This window comes from Lagopus muta, chromosome 2, assembly GCF_023343835.1.
Source record: "Lagopus muta isolate bLagMut1 chromosome 2, bLagMut1 primary, whole genome shotgun sequence".
NCBI classification, from domain to species: domain Eukaryota; kingdom Metazoa; phylum Chordata; class Aves; order Galliformes; family Phasianidae; genus Lagopus; species Lagopus muta.
Genome location: NC_064434.1, coordinates 57,660,834 through 57,679,879, shown reverse-complemented (window position 1 = coordinate 57,679,879; position 19,046 = coordinate 57,660,834). Strand labels below are relative to the sequence as shown.

The 19,046-nt window shown below is 35.9% G+C and overlaps 1 protein-coding gene across 3 annotated transcripts in view; it reads right to left on the bottom strand.

Moving 5' to 3' along the window:
- The window catches only part of ADGRG6 (adhesion G protein-coupled receptor G6), a 112,074-nt gene that overhangs the window by 20,334 nt on the left and 72,694 nt on the right, over positions 1-19,046 (bottom strand). For all 3 annotated transcript variants that reach the window (XM_048936344.1, XM_048936345.1, XM_048936346.1), the window contains 9 exons: positions 15,649-15,791; positions 14,821-14,935; positions 12,812-12,873; positions 11,047-11,254; positions 9,931-10,096; positions 6,628-6,768; positions 3,880-3,996; positions 2,244-2,289; positions 885-991 (listed from right to left, as the gene is read on the bottom strand). In XM_048936344.1, coding sequence (XP_048792301.1) covers positions 885-991; positions 2,244-2,289; positions 3,880-3,996; positions 6,628-6,768; positions 9,931-10,096; positions 11,047-11,254; positions 12,812-12,873; positions 14,821-14,935; positions 15,649-15,791 — 1,105 coding nt within the window. The remainder of the gene's footprint in view (positions 1-884; positions 992-2,243; positions 2,290-3,879; positions 3,997-6,627; positions 6,769-9,930; positions 10,097-11,046; positions 11,255-12,811; positions 12,874-14,820; positions 14,936-15,648; positions 15,792-19,046) is intronic.

Here is a 19,046-nt window from a genome sequence, read left to right as displayed (position 1 = left end):
CAAGGCCAGATTGGATGGGGCTCTGGGCAGCCTGGTGTAGTATTAAATGGGAAGGTTGCTGCATGTGGCAGGGGGGTTGGAACTTCATGATCCTTGAGGTCCCTTCCAACCCTAGCCATTCTGTGATTCTGTGATTCTCTACTGCAAAGCAACTCCAAAGCTGATCAAATATATATCTTTTAAAAAAGAGGAAGTAACAGTTTATCAATTTTGCTAAATAAAGTATTCCAATTTAGCCCCTTGAATATTGAGATGAGGTGGAATTACTGTGTTCCATTGTCTTGACTTTTTGTTCTCATTAGCTATTACTCTGACTTCAGGACATTTTTTTCTCCCTGATCATTTTCCCTAAAAATACAGTGCTCTGCTTTTTGTTCTGAAACCAGTGCCTCACCTCTTCCTCTAAAAAAAAAATATTTCTCTGCTTTTTTTCTGTGAACATTTTCCTACTTTTTCCATTTTGCTGGTGGAAGATTTAGTACTGTTCCTTCATTTTATAGTGTCTTATTCTGGTCTTCTTTTTCACCCATCCATGTCTTGGCTTTGAAATTGGATAATATAATATGCTATTTGCTCAGAAGCCTTTGCCCAAAATCTTCTGTGGCACAGTACTTTCCAAAATACAGAATACTTTTATGGGGACAATTTTATTTCTTTTTTATTTAGCCACATCACTTTATTTGTTTTTGGTGATTATCATTAGATATTTTGTTATGAAAAGAAAATTTTATAGGAGGAAAATGATGTATGAAAATTAAAAATCATGTACAAAAGGAATAACTCACAAAACAAACATGAATGAGGATAGCTGTCTTGACTGATGAGAAAAACTACACTATGGTTTCTAGGAAAGACAATCTAGTGAACAATAAGAGTTTGCCTACCATGAGTACCCCAAAGTGTGTGAGGTGGTTGCATAAGCAAACTGTTTCATTTTCATTGGAGTCTGCTTGCACTTCGCAGCCCATAGGGTTCCAGCCACCATTGCCACCTGTAGAAATGGAATAGGAGTAACTTTACTTCCCAACAAACATCTATGATCTTCTCATTGGGTTCTTCATCTCATCTTGAGCAAAAGCAGAAATGCACAAATAATAAACATATAACACAAGTGGATATCAGAAGCAATCAATCATTAAAGAAGAAAGTGTTAGATTTCTTAGTTTCTAAGAGAATTCCATCAGACAAGTGTCCCAGTTATGGCCTACTGAGAAGAAACGAGGGCTATAGTAAAGTTAGGGAATTTTTTAGTTAATGAACAAGGATCATGCATTTAGACACACGTTAATTTTACCCAAGGATACAATGGTTTTAGAACTCCTTTATACCACCCTGATGTGATGTTTGCACCTGCCTTCCTCCTACTCACATATCCCCAGGCACATGAAAGCATTTATGGTCCACAAGCATAGGATCCCACCCTTCCTCTCTGCAGTGTGCGGTACAAAAGATCAGAGTGGATATTCTCAGATATTCTTAAAGAAAACATGAAGTAAACTATCCTCTTCTTATCCCATTTTCTTGAAAAATAAAAGTAGAAATATTTTATTAAAAAAAAACTGTAAAAAAGTAATATTTGCATTCCTGATAACTTCTTTCATTTTTTTCCCACTCCAATATGAGCTAATTTTGAGAAACTGTTCATGTTCTCTGAGCTCTTCAGGATGTTTTGCCAACTGTAGGAAAAATTCTGCAAATTATCTGTCAAACCCCTTAACTTTACCTCCAATTCAAGACAAAATCTTTCAAAAGACTGTGATGTTCCAAAATCATTCAGAACTGTTTCTCCTTGAATGTGCTTTATAAATTTAGATTACTAATTAGTTTTTTCTTTTCTCTCTCTGTTTTTATTCTTCTACATTCTCCCCAGTAATTATGACCGACTTTCCTACTTTCATCTGCTATATTGGACAATAAATTTTAGCAGGATATCTAAGAAACATGTATCTATCTGATTAGCATTATTATTTGATTTTCACATACAAACAGATCAGTGAAGAACAGTTGTCAGATACAGAAAAATAAAGAAACATTACAAATTTAATATGTTAACCAAGATTACAAGCGAAATTTTTAATAAGAATATTTAACATCTGCTTTTACAAGTGACTTTACTAATAAGAAGAAATGATGTAGTCTAAAGTTGTCACCTAATTTTTCAAACTGATAAAGGAGCAAGAAGAAACAAAGACAGTGACTGATTTTTATTCACATAAAAGAAACGACGGTATTTTTAAACTTACCATTTTTGGCCATATCCCAGAAGACACAGGTTGGCTTAGGATCTTCCTAAGAACACACAGAAAAGACTATTTATAACTCTGTAGATACAAATCTCATCAATACATACATTTTAAGAAAATGTTTTTCTATGTACATTTCTGCTAGACAGTACAATACAAGAAGTAGAATTCTGCTAGACCTTATTCTTCTACAAGACAGATTTGCACAGATTACAAAAAGGAGTATTATCTTTCCACATCCTCAGAATGAGAACATTTTTTTGTCTCACTAAAGTAATCCATGAGTATGATGTCTTTACAATATCTAAATATTATTTTACTGTTTATGTCTCAGTGAATCCTCTATATAACTGGGCTCACAACCATGCAAAAGTCTGCTGAACTTGAGTGAAGGTTGTTGTGCCTAGCCTTGAAATAGTTATAAAACCAAGAACTAAAGCGAATTGAAATGTCAAAATAATGAATCAGCTGTATAAATGTATCACTGTGTAAAAAATCTACCTATGTACTGAATTTCAACATTGTCTTTCTTCATTTCTCTAATGCTGTTGTCTCTTTTGCAGTAACTACTGGTAGCTGTGGTTTTATATTTTTAACTGAAACTGTAGGCACCGAAGGGTAGCACTGGGGCTTTATTTCCATGAATTAATTATATCTTTTAAAAATGTGGTTCTGCCCATTCTTCTTGTACAGAAAACCACATGACAAAAAAAAATATCTTTGGGAATTATTAATGAAGAAATTTCTGTTTAATCAAAGAATTTAAGTCATTTTAAAGTTCCAGCTTAATAAATAATGTCCCTGGTCATGAGCATTGTCATAAACTGATCATGAACATGGGTTTTACAAATAGTTATTTGCACAAATTGCCTCTGTGTGCCAGAATCAATAGTCTTTCTAATAAATCATGGATGGATTAGGAATGTGTGAGAATGAGAGAGATTATTTATTTTTCACTTTTTGCTTACTTGCTTTGTTAGAGATTTTATTTACATTTGAGTTAATATACAAAATCTGCTAAAATCAATGAAGCTATAAGCTCAGTCTTTACTAATAGGTCACTCTATAAGTAATGCTTCCTAATTATTTCAGTAGAAACTACAACAGATACAAAGGACACAATGCCACCACTTGATAGAGAAAAGTCTCAGCTGCAAAATGCTATTTTTCAGCATAGTCACCACCATTAGCTATGAGTTTTTGCAAGCAAAGAACAAGAGCTTGAATGCCATGCTTGTTTTAGAAATGTGCCCCAGTGGAGGTGACCCACTGCTGCTGTTACCACTGCTGAAACACACTACTCACTCCCTCACTGTGCTCACATCCACTGTTTGGTCTCCACCAGTGCTCAGCAAGTGTTGATGAATGTCAGTGAGTGTCATTTTTTCCCCATGGAGAAATTCAGTGACACACCTTTGCTTCAAACGCACTTCCATGTCAGATGGCATCTCATCAGACTACCTGTCTGTTGCCATCTGTCTCACAGCAAAAAAATGTTCAATCTCTACTGCCGTACTGCCTCATCTGCCACTGAGGTTGTGGGCCATGATAATAAGATAGGAGGCATTAATTTTGAAGTAGCCCTTTTATACATAATCTGCATTCCTGTTCTTTTGAATAATCAGTCTCTTCTTACTTGAATTTTGGTATGTTTAATTGTAATCTTCACATATTCCTGAAGATCTCGAATAGTTATGTTTCCAATACTGCATGCCACCACAAAACTGGTCAAGTTTCCAGGAGTTTCTGCATCCTTTAAAAGATTCAGGAAAAAAACCATAATTGCTTACATAGCACATAAAAGAAAAGCCAGAGTACACTTTCATTTTCGTAGCATGCCAGAATAAATAAACTGTCAGCATTTTTGCATTTTTGATCACGTAATGTAGTAACATTCTGTTTATAAACTAAAATAATGGATTTTCTTCATGAAAGTTTCCATATTTTCTTCACAGTCATAAAAATACATAGGCATTATTAGAATGAGAGGTTAGAAGGTACCCTTTCCCCTTCTAATAATTTTGTCTAATGCCACCAAAGTTGTAACTCAAAGAAAGTAACAGATAACAAACCATGATATGATAAGCTTATTTCCCTACAGGAGAATGAACCAGCTTTCTTGTCTTGTTGTTGATGCTATTTTTAAATTTTTTTTTTGCTAGGTGCAAAGTTTTTGGAGAATATTCTGTTTCCTATGGACGGTTGTTAAGCCATCCTCCATCTTATTATCATATAGTGAAAAAACTCAAAGGAATACTGTAAGGTCTTATTTAGTGGGAATGTAAATAGAAGACTGAATTTATATCTTTATATCTTTAAATGAAGATATAAATTTATATCTTTAAATGAAAAATATCAGGTTGACAATTTTCCAAAAAAGAAATTTTCCTTGTAATCTGAGAATTTATTAAAATGGTAGTGCTTTGAAAATTTGATTTTCCTGTGAAGAAGCTCCATCAAAGCCTGAATGGCTATACAGCTGGTTGTCCTTTTGGGAAACCAGAAACTTTAAATTTCCAGGTCACTACATACTGCAATTGCCTAAAATTAAGTGTTCACTTCATTGGTTTTAAGGTATTTTCCCTGGTCTCCAGCTAGTCTCTTATCAGTTCATTGTCACATATGCCAGACAGTAATGCCTTTGTAACTTAGGGGGTCACAACTGGCACTGTGCTCCTTTGCTTGGGGTACTGATGCCTGCTTCAGCACTAGGATGTGTGCATTCCTTTCCATGATAAAGCAGCTTATGGAATTTTGGTCGCATGCTATGTTAGAATTTTTTTCTTTTGTTTTTGCGTTACGATTTTTTGTTATCGATATTCCACATCACAACATCATGTATTATATTATGCCATATCGCATCCTACTATCATATTTAGTAGATTAATTTTCTCCCTTAGCTTGTTGCCACTGTTTTGTTTTTAGGACCATCTCCCCAGCTTTTTCCTTTTTCTCCCTTTTTACTCTCCCAGGGCGTGGGGCTGTGAGTCCCTCCACACCATTTAGTCATAGAACTGGGCCAAACTGGGCCAAAAACCATTGACAGATTTTCAGTGAATGATTAAGAATCACTTAAAATCACCATTAAAGAAAACACTTAGACTTAGTATAGTTTTATGTAATTATGACAATCCTATATCCATATTTTCCTGGTTTCTTTACTAAAGAATATTTATCCTTTTTCTCCAAAAAGTAGCCGTAACATGAACACTAATTTAAATAGTTAAACATACTTCAGGTTGTATTTCAGAAGGTAACTGAGGGTCATGGGTAATTTCTTGCCTTGATTATCTGAAGAATCTGGATACACTGCCAATAAAAATGACAATATAGGAGCAATGCAATACTACAGAGTTCTGCAGATATACAAGAGTCGAAGGTCACTTAAAATAGTAATGGGAAAACAAACTAAAGCCTTCTGAGTTATAGCTTGCAGTTTACTATAAAATATTTCCATATTAATTAAGTCCTTTTCTTTTCTTTTCTTTTCTTTTCTTTTCTTTTCTTTTCTTTTCTTTTCTTTTCTTTTCTTTTCTTTTCTTTTCTTTTCTTTTCTTTTCTTTTCTTTTCTTTTCTTTTCTTTTCTTTTCTTTTCTTTTCTTTTTTCTTTTCTTTTCTTTTCTTTCTTTTTTTTTTTTCCAAGCTGCAAAACTCTTCCTAATCCTACTTTTCTTTTATTTATTTATTTATTTATTTATTTGCATTAAACATGCAGGAAATATTTATGATCAATATGTGCATGGACACAAAGGAGAAGAGAAAGACATCAATCTGGGTCCCTTCTGTTTTCAGGTACCAATATACAGTTACCCTTATTCTGTGACTAGGTTGTCTGTAAATAGATCCAGACATCATTAAAATAAAGTCTGCTTGTGACAGCACATAAAAAGAATAGTATGTATAAAAAAAAATGTTCTCTGTACAATGGTAATCAGTCCAGAATTTCAGAATAGATATAAGTTGCCCATTGGGTACGACTTTCAATCAACTCTTTCAAGGTAAAGAGAAATAACAGCAGCATTACAGGCCAAATTCCCAACTGATATAAAAGAACCCAGCTTCACCGAACACCAGTGACTTGCATAAAAGCACCTCTATAGAAGATACTCCCTATCAAGGGCTTCACTACTTTACACTGACTGTAATCAGATGGGATCCAGCTTGCTGTGGATTACTCTGAAAAAAATGTTTACATCAATGTCACAGGAATGTACTGCTATTAAATTGTTCACACTAGTTCAGTGTGGATGGCTATTTTGTCACTCTGAGTTCAAATGTCTCTAATGCCTACGTTTGCTATCACCATTTGATACCTACAGGAAATGTTTAGCAGCTGCCTTTGACTTACACTAGCTGAAATTACTTCAAACACACTGAAGGTTACCTGAAAAAGACCATTTTTATTGAAGAAAGTAAATTGAGCCCTTGATATAACTTCAATGTCATCTTGACTTAAATTCTTCAGTAAACTTGGTGGCAGAATGACAGAAGCAATGGCGTTTGTCTGATCCTTGTCAAAGTCTATCTGTTAAATAAAAACAACAGAAGAAAAGAACATATTAAAACAAAAAGCAAGTCATCCTTTGTCCACAACTGTGTTTAAATGCTTTATGAAGATGTCTAAAACATTGGACTAGAACTTTCAACATAAATTTTACCTGTACCTATGCAAGATCCAATTCAATTTTTTTATTTTTATTTTTTAGTTAGCTGTGGAGGCTTTTTCACACAGCATGAAATTAAGTATTTCCACAGGAAGACAGTAGATTTAAAAAAAAAAGAAAGAGCTCTGTTTCACTGATATAATGATGATTTGAAAATACTGAGATGGCAATTACAGCAGTCTTAATAATTTTCAGTAACCATTAAGATATATTTCCTTGCACAAAACAATGTTGAAAACAGAAAAAATATACTCCAATCATTCTTTCTTTAGTTGTAATTTTGGGTTTGATCGAATATCTGAATTAATTCTCTTACTAGCTTTTACAGTTACTATGTCACAGAAAGGGGACTTTAAAATAATAGTTAGTGTCACCATTGTACAATTATCATGCAATGCAGCATAAAAAAACCCATTTTTTGTCATGAGAATAATCAATATTGGCAACATGCTAGACAACTGAAAGTCCTTTATGGCACATGAATGTAATAAGTGAGAAAAGATAAACGAGGATACAAGCTCGTTTTTCATTACCTATCTGTCAGTATGTCTATGACTGCCTGCTGTTACACCATGACAAACTCAATGTGTACCAGGCTATCCATCAGAAAGAGAGGAGTAATTCATCTAAGACTGGCTATTGTAAAAGTGTTCAAGAATTTTACTGCAAGATAAGGAAATTCACACTCCTGACTTCTTCAGACCCAAGTTATATTTATGTCTCTGATGACTAATCATATGATTCTAAAAGCATCATTATTTATTAGAAGGCTACAAGTTATAGGCAACTGATCGATTTATTCAAATTCTAAATTTTCAGTGATTTACTGTGATTAGCAGGCAACAATGGAAATTAATAAGAAGTAGTTCATAGGTATTCCCTAATAGGGATAAATGCACTTGAATAAAAGTTTGTCAAAGTGTAATTCTGCCACATTAAGCAAAAGATACGCACGCAATAAAGATGTCCCATTAGGTACTGTCTGCAAATGGAGTGGAAGAGGTTTTTATGAAGAAGCAAGGATATATTACAGGAACAATTTAATAATATGAATCACTATAACCTAACTTAGTCAAAGGTTTGGCAAGAAACAAAAAGACAAAAGGGACTAAAATAGAATCTTTCCAAATTACTATGGTTACACTTGCTTGATATCTACTTCAAGAAAAAATATGAAAGAAAATCTGGAAACACTCTGACATACAGTTTAAAGACTTTAAGGTTCCCTGACGATCCTAGATCATCACACTGCTGGTAAAAGTCCTGTGCTTTCAGAGGAGAATCTTCTTCCAGCAGGGATAGCAAGTATCTTTCTTGATAGGCATGGAAAATAGCAGCTGTGACCACAATAGTTGCTGAGTTTTCTGGTAGTAAGGGTGCTAAGAATTCTGGAAATGTAAAAGTCTGTGAACAATCTTGTGTTCCAAAAGGAACATTATAAATAACTTGACGGAGTTTTTATTTTATGATTATTTAGACAGTGCTCTAATAAATTATTCCAGGGCAAGAAAATTCCTGGATGTTCTCAAGCCACAGATGGTAATTCTTATTATACAGGCAAATATCCCAAGCCCAATTTCAGAATTTTTCCTTTCCTCTTTCCATAAATACAGAACGAAATCTGGAGAAGAAATATTCCTTTGATAAAAATCAAAGAACAATCAGCTATTGAACGTCAGGGATGCTCCATCCCTGGAGGTAGATGGGGCCATGGGCAACCCTGGCCATGGCAGGGGGATTGGAACTGGATGATCTTTAATGTTCCTCCCAGCCCAAGCCATTCTATGATTCTGTGATTAATATGAGAGCTAAACAAAAGTAGATTTAAAATCATCAGACATTTCTAATAAAACTGATTCAAAGAAATGTTTAGCTGAAATTTCTATGAATATGAATGTGTGAAACTCAATTACGTTCAACCCATTTGCATCTATTTAAATCATTTGAGTTTTGCTCCAAAATCTACATAAAGAGCAAATAAAACACCAGTAGCCTATACTACTAGTACTACTAAACACTGTCTTCATTACTGCTTTTTGCTTTTAAAGTACATAGTAGCTTATGTAAAGATGAGATTGATATCTGGCTAGTTTGTTGCATGAATGAATTTTGTTCCATTAGATGCTTACACTCTAGTGATTATTCTTTAACAATTATCATAGTGTTATGTTTAGTCTGAGTTCAGATTTGGGTTCTTTGGCCCAAATTATAGTAGTTTGCTGGTGTTCTGGTGTGTTTTTTTTTTTTTTTTTTTTTTTTTTTTTAATGTTTTTTTCTTTTTAATCCCAGTAGGTACTGTGCATCTCAGATGCTATTTCATAGCTATTTCATAGCTGTGTATTTTCATTTGTGCAAAAATGATGAAAAAATATTTTTGAAGTGATGACAAATTACTATAGCAACCTGTACTGTATTACTGGAGATTATTCTGCATTTTGAGGGATGTGTCCTTTTATTTTTCATACATCCGTGATGATCGGTCAAGACCTGTGTGAATGTCTTGGACACTCATGGACATCCCAGGCAGCACTAGCCCAACAACCTTCATGTGGACAACTGGATCAGCCTTAGGCCCCTGTTAGCAGTGTTTACACTGTACAGGAAGGTGAATATCTACTCAATCTGCAGAAAGCTATGCATATATATACCTACATTCACTTGTCTCATGCTAAATCTGAAATGCATTGATAAAGTTAGTGCACAATGGGTAACACAACAGGCTGTTAAATATGATTTTCCCTTTTCATCGGTTTAAAAAAAAAAAAAAAAAAAGAGGAAAAGATAAAATCTATTCTGCATTTGTAAGCAAATAATTTTTCATCCATATGGAAGATATGGGGGTCCATCTGGTATTCCTGTCACTCAAGTAAATGCTGTGCTAACCTGTTTGGATGATTACAGGAAAAAAAGGAAATAGAAAGCAGGGGGGGAAGTAGGGAGTTGTAAGCAGTTTCATAAAAACATAATAAATAATCTTGGAATAACAGTCACATTTCATGTTCAAACACAACTGCCCATGTTACCTGGAAATCAGATGCATTATTCTGTGGACTGACACTGAAAGAAGAACCTTTGAATGAAGTTGAATTTACAGAAGACACTCCAAGTGCAAGATTGCGTGTTGAAATACTCATGGATGGTCCTGTGAACTGGATCTTTAAAGCCAAGGCATCAATAGTTTTAAGAGCTCTGAAAACAGAAATAAAATTATTTTATTCTACTCCATATGCTCTCCATGTCTTCTCTTCACCTTGAGGCAATCCTCTTATGCTTCTGTCACCCAGTTTTGTATCCACAAGGAGACTGTCAAGCTGTAAACATACGTGTATCTTTTGAACACAGAAGGTTTTGATAGAATTTTTCTGATTTACATGTCACTGGTCCTGAAATTATCTTCTGACAATACCTTAATATACGCTGTGTCATTCATCAACAGTCTTTTTTTCCATTGAAAAATTTTGTCAAGTACATTAATTTTATTACAAGAATAAATATCTGCTTAACTTATTTGGAATTTCTTTTCACAGAAATCAGATTTTTTTCTGATTTTTTTTATCATAGAATCATAGAATCATAGAATCACTAAGGTTGGAAAAGACCTAAAAGATCACCCAGTCCAACCGTTCACCTATTCCCAATAGCTCCTACTAAACCATGTCCCTCAACGCAACATCCAGTCTTTCCTTGAACACCCCCAGGCTCGGTGATTCCACCACCTCCCTGGGCAGTCCATTCCAGTGCCTGACCACCCTTTCTGAAAAGTAATACTTCCTCATGTCCAGCCTGAATTTCCCCTGGCGTAGCTTGAAACCATTCCCCCTGGTCCTATCCCTAATGACACGAGAGAAGAGGCCGACCCCCAGCTCACTACAACCTCCCTTCAGGAAGTTATAGAGAGCAATAAGGTCTCCCCTGAGCCTCCTCTTCTCCAGGCTGAACATTCCCAGCTCCTTCAGCCTCTCCTCATATGGCCTGTGTTCCAGACCCCTCACCAGCTTCGTTGCCCTTCTTTGAACACGTTCCAGGGCCTCAATATCTTTCTTGCAGTGAGGGGCCCAAAACTGGTACTTATGGTACTTATAGGGAAGAATGAATCAATTTCCTAAATTTTTTTTAAAAGCAAATGCAGAAGTACTTACTCTGAAGATGATGCTGCCAATACACTGTCTGAACTGTTCAGAATATTGGAAAAAATTGTCACCACAGTAGAACCCAGAGATTCATCAATTTCTTCATCATTCACAATTTTTTTGAGTTTCTGGACAACATCGTTTACTTTGTCTGAGGTAAGCTGCTGCCCTTCACCAGTGAGATTCAAAAGCTGATTGGCAATATCAGCTGCATTTTCTGTTGAAGCAGAAATAGTAAATAATCTGTACCAATCTTGAGGTAATTTAAAAATACAAATTTTTATCCTCATTACTGAAAATACAGAGCATGTTCTGTGGTACTTATAATAAACATGAAACTGTATTATTTTACCTCATTCAAGTTTTCATTTAAAGCATATATAGCCTGGTAATTCTTATATACTGTCTGCATGGGTTGTGACTTAGTTTACACTGATTTGATCTGATTTTGTAAATCAGGGCAACTACTGAAACGGCTGGTTGATAGAAAGGGGATTAAGAAATAAAACCATATTTTCTTTTTCTTCTCTTTATGATATTGTCTTTTTTGGGAAGAGGTGGGAAAACCAACAACAAAACAAAAACAACAGCGACAAACAAAAAACAAACAAAAACCAACAAAAAACCCCCCAACACCTGCTTCTGTGTCCCCCTTGAAGCAAAATCAATGTGTCCCAAAGTCACCACTACTGACAAAAAATTCGCTTTTCATCTCTGGGGAGAAAGTCTGACCCCACCGTGAATGCTGTCAATTCATTTGCGTGAATGCACTCTTACTGATAGGGCTGGGCAATACAACACAGAGGCAAATTTCATGAGAAGAATCTTCCTACTAAGGAAAGGTTGACATTTTGTTTAGTGACAAAGCATTAGTATAAACTGCATGTTAAACAATGGTTTGAGCCATCTGGATAGAAAACTATGTAAATACTTAAATTTTACAATGTCAAATATTTTATATTTACTGAAAAATCACAAGATTTCAAGAGAACATCAGCCTGATGTTGGTCTGAATGTGATTGTGGGCTTTTCTAAAGCTGAGTTTTATAATGCAGCTTTTGCTATGTTTGCTGTAGAGTGCCCATTTCCGAACAAAAAATATTTTCATATACTGTGACTACAAGTACTCATCACAATCCACTAAATTAAGTCAGGCTCCATATGAAATCCCCATCAGTGGTGTAAGATAAAAAGTCTTCTATGGGAAAGCAATGCAGAAGGAACAGCTTGCTGTAGCTCTGAGTTAACTTTGAGAATATCCTGCTCTTCACTAACTCTGGCACTAAAATAGCGTGCACAAAAAAAAAAGAAAAAAGTTGTCTGTTCATTTTTTAACTCCTTTAACACCAGAATGATATCAAGGGGTACTTTTCAAACTGATAATAAATCTGAAAATGCCTGATCATAAGCTCTGTGAAAAGAGTAGAATTCTTTCCCCGAGTATCTATGGTCATTGGAAATATTTAAAAATTTGTACAAACTTGAGTATCAAACTGGTGCAAGCTTCCTGCCTCTGTTCTCGATGAAATTACCTGAAGAATTTGATTTATTTCATTAACTGATATCCAGAATGGGTGGGTTGGATTCAGTTTGGTGCACTTCCCTAGAACTTTGTCCATATGTTTTTCTTTTTAAAAAACAAAACAAAACAAAACAATAATAGTAAAAACGAGGAATACATTCTGCCTTAGTGTAACTTTCCTCCTTATAGTAGTTAGAAACCAAAATGTACAAAGCTGTTACTTTAGCCAAAAATCAGTATCTATACACCTACCTGTGCAATTTCTAAGATCTGGTTGGCCCCAGTATGATGTGTAATTCTGCAGACCCAAATAGCTAAAGAGGAAAAATGACAAAATGTACATGAAATACAATGGCATAATTATATAGATGTTTCATAATTGTTTTGCGTGTGTCATAGTGATACAATATTGTTGATTCACAAATTTTCTTGCAATACTAGCTCACTGAAATTAAATGTATGCTAGACAGTGGACATATGTGATCTGTAGAGTGACGGAGTTGAGAAAAACTCCAGTTCCTTTGGACAAATTTAATGCTGATTGCAGTACTGACTTGACAAATTGATTAACAGAAAATGTGTATTTCAGAAAAGACCCAAAAATTGACACAAGCTATTATGTCCCTATTTAATATAGTCTAATCAGATGCTGTTTCTATATTTTTTCTTTGATGTAAATGGCTTTGATCAGGTCAATAGCAAGCGTTAATACCTTCAGAAGAACAAGAACAGGGGCTGTGCAGAGATAGAATATTACACCATCTATGAAAACCAGAAGGTCACCATCAGATACAGGTCCAAGATGAGTGACAGACATAAAAAGACTGTAAGCTTTTTCAAAATGTTTTTCCATAAAGCCTTACCATAGCAAAATTCCCACATATAGCTCAGAAATTAAGCACACTTCTTCCTAGATTTCCTTTCAGGAGAACCATGATACCATAGTATAACAAAGACAGGATTGAGAAAGGGAAAAATTTAGCCTTTCACTCAGTACATGCTTGAATAAAGTTATTCCGTGTTTGCTTGGAAGCACAAATCTAGAAAACACTAAGGAGACAGGTTTCTTTGTCTCAGAATAAAACACACCATACCTGTGCTCCATATAGGTAAAAGCTAATGTGGGCATAGAAAACACAGTACAACACAGAACACAGTAACTTTTTCTAGAAGTGTGGCAGACAGATAACCAACACTATTGTTTATACCACAAATGAATAATAAAGATAAGCAATACTCGGGCAGCAAAGGCCAGAAGGCTTAATTTTTAATGATTCGGAGACTGACATAAAAACAATCTGACCCATGCGCTACTTACTTTAAAACAAAAGTTGGTCTATCAGAATCTAGCTGTTCTTGTATAAGATTATGAGGCTGAGGAAGTGAGTTAGTTAAAAATAATGCTGATTGTTTTCCTGTTTGGCATAGAACCTCAAAGCTGATTCCTACCCATGTTGACATATTGTTTATAAAAAGTGAAAGATCTAGTCTTCTCAGAACATGTTCCAGATGCAGTGGGTGGATGACACTACTATATTGCAGTAGGATGATTGTTGATCATCCTAAATACTGAAGAGATTAATTAATACTGCATTCAAGACACTCATAGGAGATCAAAGCCATATTATTCTAGTAATATATCAAAGGAAGTCATAATAGTCTCTTTTTAAAGAGAGGAAATAGAACTACAGTGTTTAAATAATTGGTTGATGTTCACAAAGAAAGGCTATATTAGGGAAAAATTATCCTCAACCTTAAAAGCTTAAGTCCAAATCTTTGAGCATTAGACTATCCCACCTTCACATACGACTAATTACTAATAACATTCTTGTTTCAAAGGATTTATTTTACTTTCATTTAACTGGATAAGAAGTTCTGGATTGAATTAAATAAATATACAACTCATCTTTGCAAAACTTTTGTCAAAAAGTTTCTTGCTCAAGTTGAGATTGGTAGTCAAGTAGTAGCAGATATTTGATTTTGGCAACGTGAACATCACAAATTGAAGAAAGCATGTTTGTTCAGTAAGAAGGTGCTATTTTCACTTTGATCATGTATTACATCCTACAGCAGTAGTAGATAAGCTTTTTTCTCTTATTAATGAAGTATGTACTTGTACTGCACACACATGTTCTCTCACAGCATAGAAATCATCCTTCTGAGATATGGTATCATTCAATGGCATCTGTTGTGGACAATAAGGTCTAACTATATAACCAGAAAACTGAAGCTCTCAGCTTCTCTGGTCTTTGACCACCTACCAGGTTCTTGATGCAATCTGAACTGAACTCCCATGGCAAAATGTAAAGTTGGTAACTGTTGGTCTGGTGTCTGGCCAAAAATAGTTAGGAGGGTTTTCTTCAGCTAAACATTTCTCTGTAAAAATAAAAACATCTCAATTAGTGTTAATTACAAATTTCTTCATTTATGTTCCATTTCTGTACTAAGCTCACTATCCATTCTGCAGCATGTAGCTCTCTTCAGATGAAATGCTTGAATGTTTTCCATAGACTAGTGGTAAGGGAGGGTGTACAGCAGGGGACAAAATATACTGCTACTGATGCTGACGGAAAAGCACTGAATGTGCAAACTGCATCCATTTGAGTTCCACCAGCCTCTCCCTTTTCCCTACCAAAGGAAGAGCAATCTTGCACTAGAAGATGACTGCAAAAATCTGGGGGATTCACAATAGCTGGAAGAAGATTGATTAAGGACAGTGGTTGATAGAATCACAAAGCGGGCTGAGGAGAGGATATGAGGGTCCTCAGTGGTCAAAAATGTCTCATAACATCTCTGGCTGTATATCATACTTCTTTATCCTCAAACAACCAAAGCAGTCAAAAGGAAATGTCCTAGCCTCTTTGAACCAGACAAAAAAAAAACACTGAATGAAGCAACCTTGACAGCTATATTTGTTTTAAAAGAGATATCTTGATATTCGTCTGAGATCAATGGAGCAATGAAAAGGGACAATTCAAAATCTGAGATAGCTATACTGTTTGGAAATGTATGATTATTTTAACATAGGAGATGCTTATTTTTGGACATTCAAATAAAATCAGTTGTGTAATAAGGCTGAATCTACTTACCCACTGGATCAACTTCCACTGTATGAAGCCTATATCCCTCTGCTATGGACTCATTATTACTTATGAGCTTTTGTCGGATGTCTTGCTCTTCTAAATTTATGTTGTTGGTAGCATTATAAACCAGAAGGGCTAGAACCTCAAAACTGCAAGGAAAATTATGCAAATGTTTGAGTCAGAGCAGCAGATCCCAAAGATGTGGAAATAAAAATATTTGACAAACTCTAGTTTTCTCAGTAAGAGCGTCACCAAGATGCCAAGAATATTGTTTGTTACTTGTAAATCATACAGCAACAGGAAAAGAACGTATGGTTGGGAAATTTCATCCTGTAGTTACCATTAAAGAAGCAGCTCACTAATAAAGCCAGTAAATATTTTGAGAAGATTTAGATTACCTCAAGATATTTTAAAAGATGAAAGCAAAAAATATTCTCCACTGTGAGTGCTCAATGCCCATTTCTAAACAGGTCCTAATTAAATCCAAAAATCTGGTTGCTAATGGCTTAGCAACTTAAAAGCTGTAAAGCTTAGAAGCTTTACAGAACTTGTCAGGCTAGAATAAGTCATCCTCTGGAGGGCCTTTCTCTCCACTGACTACTGAATAAGACTAGAAGACTAATAAAGAATAGATGCCTACTTTTCAGATGCTCAAATCTTGATGGAATGAAAAACACCCTCATACATTTCTATGAAGTGTATTTTAGTTCTAATTAGGAAAATCTAGTTGCTCAGATGAGTAATTCAAGTTCGAGCAGTAAAAGCTGTTTTGTACTACAGCCCACTGCTACTTTCTCGGGCTTAAGAAGTAGTTCAAAGTGCCCAAGTCTCTTTCCTGTGAGAGAAATAAAACAGTCTCCACCCTTGTCCAAAAACATAGCTTTTCTGGAAAGAAAATAATGAACGGGAAAGAAGTTCTAGCAGGACACAGGAAAGAAATTGAGAGTGGAAGGCTGAAAGATTTCCTCCTGGGACACAGAAAACCCATGTTGGAGAAGAGAATGTGTTGGTACCCAAGAGCATTGCTTGGCTACGGTTAATGGGAGATGACGCCACTGAAGCATGGAACATTGGATATTCATGGGAGCAGAAATGTGGAAAAAAGGAAAAATCAAGCCTGCTTTGGGCTGCCTTCATCTTAGCCTTGCCCTTGTATACCCAGAATCTTGAATTAAGACAGACCTTCCTGGTGTGTGATCAGTTCCTGGCAGCCTGGGAAGTGGCAGCACTGCCAGCACATACAGTGAGCACCAAACAAAGCGTCTTTCACTGGGGGGACCCCAAAGCCAGGAAGTAGCAGTGAGCTGCTGGGTCTGGAATGCTTCTTGAAGAATAGAAGACAAAATCTGCAAGGGTGCTGTACAGGAGTGGGCTGGGAGAGATTTCTGGAACCCCCTCTTAGATAGACTGATGCCAAAAATCTGCCTCCAAATGACATCCCAGAGCTGTTCTTTCTGGAGGTGCCTAGTGTGGTACAGTACAAAATTAGTTTACTGTATGAATGTTGCTGTGTGATGACAGACTTAACTATCTTTCTGTCAGAACTCATGTTGAAAACTGCTTACCTCCAACAGATACTTCTGAAAAAATCTCATTATTGAAATGGTATTAAAACTGGCATTAGAAATAAAAAACTTATCCTTCTAGGGGAAAAAAAGTAAGAAAAGCAAAGCCCAAGACTCATAAAGCCTTCAAGAGTCATGAATATGAGCTAAATACTCCCCACATTTCACTATTTGACCCCTAAGAAAAGAATTACATATGTTACTGGTTGTTTGCTTTTTTTTCTTTTGAGCATCTGTACTCTTTTTTTCTTTCTTATATCTGCAGTTTTAACACACTGCTGAAGAATGAGATAAAAATGTGGTACAGGTTACCTGCTGGCTTGGCTTGCTTTTTTTTTTTTGTTTTGTTTTGGTTTTTTTGTTTGCTTGTTTGTTTGTTTGTTTGTTTGTTTTTCCTTGGAATGTGTTTCAGCAGAGAAATTTCAGCTATTTCTAGCCAGGCCACACTTGACCTGCTCCTAGGTATATGAAGTTCCTCCTAACATTCCTTTGGACTTGACAAAGTGGTTAACACATGGCAATAGACTCAGCAGGGTGAATGTGCAGACTTTCGCTGTACATGTCGGATATATTATGAGGCACCTGTTTATAATGGCATTTATTTTTAGCAGAGCATGGAAATTGCCTACAGGATTGCCAATACTTAGAGCCCTCCAATGCTTCAGCCCCACAGTCTCCTGGAACTTATCCATCTTTCCTGGCTTCTGGCTTCACTCATGTATTCCCTTTACTTCAGAAGAGGAAAACTTAATATTGCTGATGCCACTCCCTACCTCAGCACTTGGCTGCAAAGCAGAAGTAGTAAGTGAAGAGTCACTGCTACTACTCTGCTGCTTATTGCAGTACTCCCAGCAAAACAAAATGATATTTAGTACCTGTAACTGCACAGGATACACAAAACAGAATTATAGATCAGGTAGAGTTGGTTAGATTTATTTTGAACAGCTATGGGAATAATGATGGATGAGGTAGGATTGGGTACAGTTGTCTTGAATGATTACAGAGAAAAGCATTGATTGTGAAGCACATACAAAAATAATCTGTTAGACCATTTTGTTATTTGTTTTCTGAGAAACTTGTAGAGCACAAGTGAAGTATACTATGTATTAAGAGCCTGTTCCATATTACGATGAAAACAAATTCCATAAACTTTTCAGAATGACTCATGCTAGCTTCCCAAAGTAAGTAAATACCTACTAACTTGACAGCTGATGCAATATGAAGCTGAGTGCTTCCTTCCGCTTTTATCACACTTGGAGCCCAGAAAGAAAACATTTTAATAGAGAAGAAAAAAATCCTCAATTTGTGAAACAACAGATCCAAACTCAAATAAATGGCAATACATGCAATACTGTGCACACAGTGCCATACTGTGCTGTACCGTGGGATCTTACACAGCCAACCTTATGTTCTTTATTGAGTGCCATATAAATGCAGGTGGATTCTTACAGCAGCAATCTATTAGAAATTACATCACCCACAGTAATTTGTAGCATTACTGCTGTCAATATAAAAAAAAGTTGGCTCTGGTGTGGGTAAACAGAATGAGGTTCCTTCTTTTCTGTCTCTCTTGTCTTTGGGTGTCAGCTGGAATAAGCGGGAGAGCCAGGAAGATCACTGGCTGTCCCTCTTTGCCTTGGCCTGCTGAGCTCAGCAGAGGGGAGGCTGCAGGCACTGCAAGCTGCACTGGGTCATGGTGATGGTAAGGATGGGACTTGTGCTGCCGCGGCGCTGAATACAAAGGCAGCTTTATTCTCGGGCAGGGTGACTCAGAGCTGTTCCAGGACAGTGTGCCTACACATGGGCTGAGTTCTCACTGCTGCATGGTGCAAGGAACCC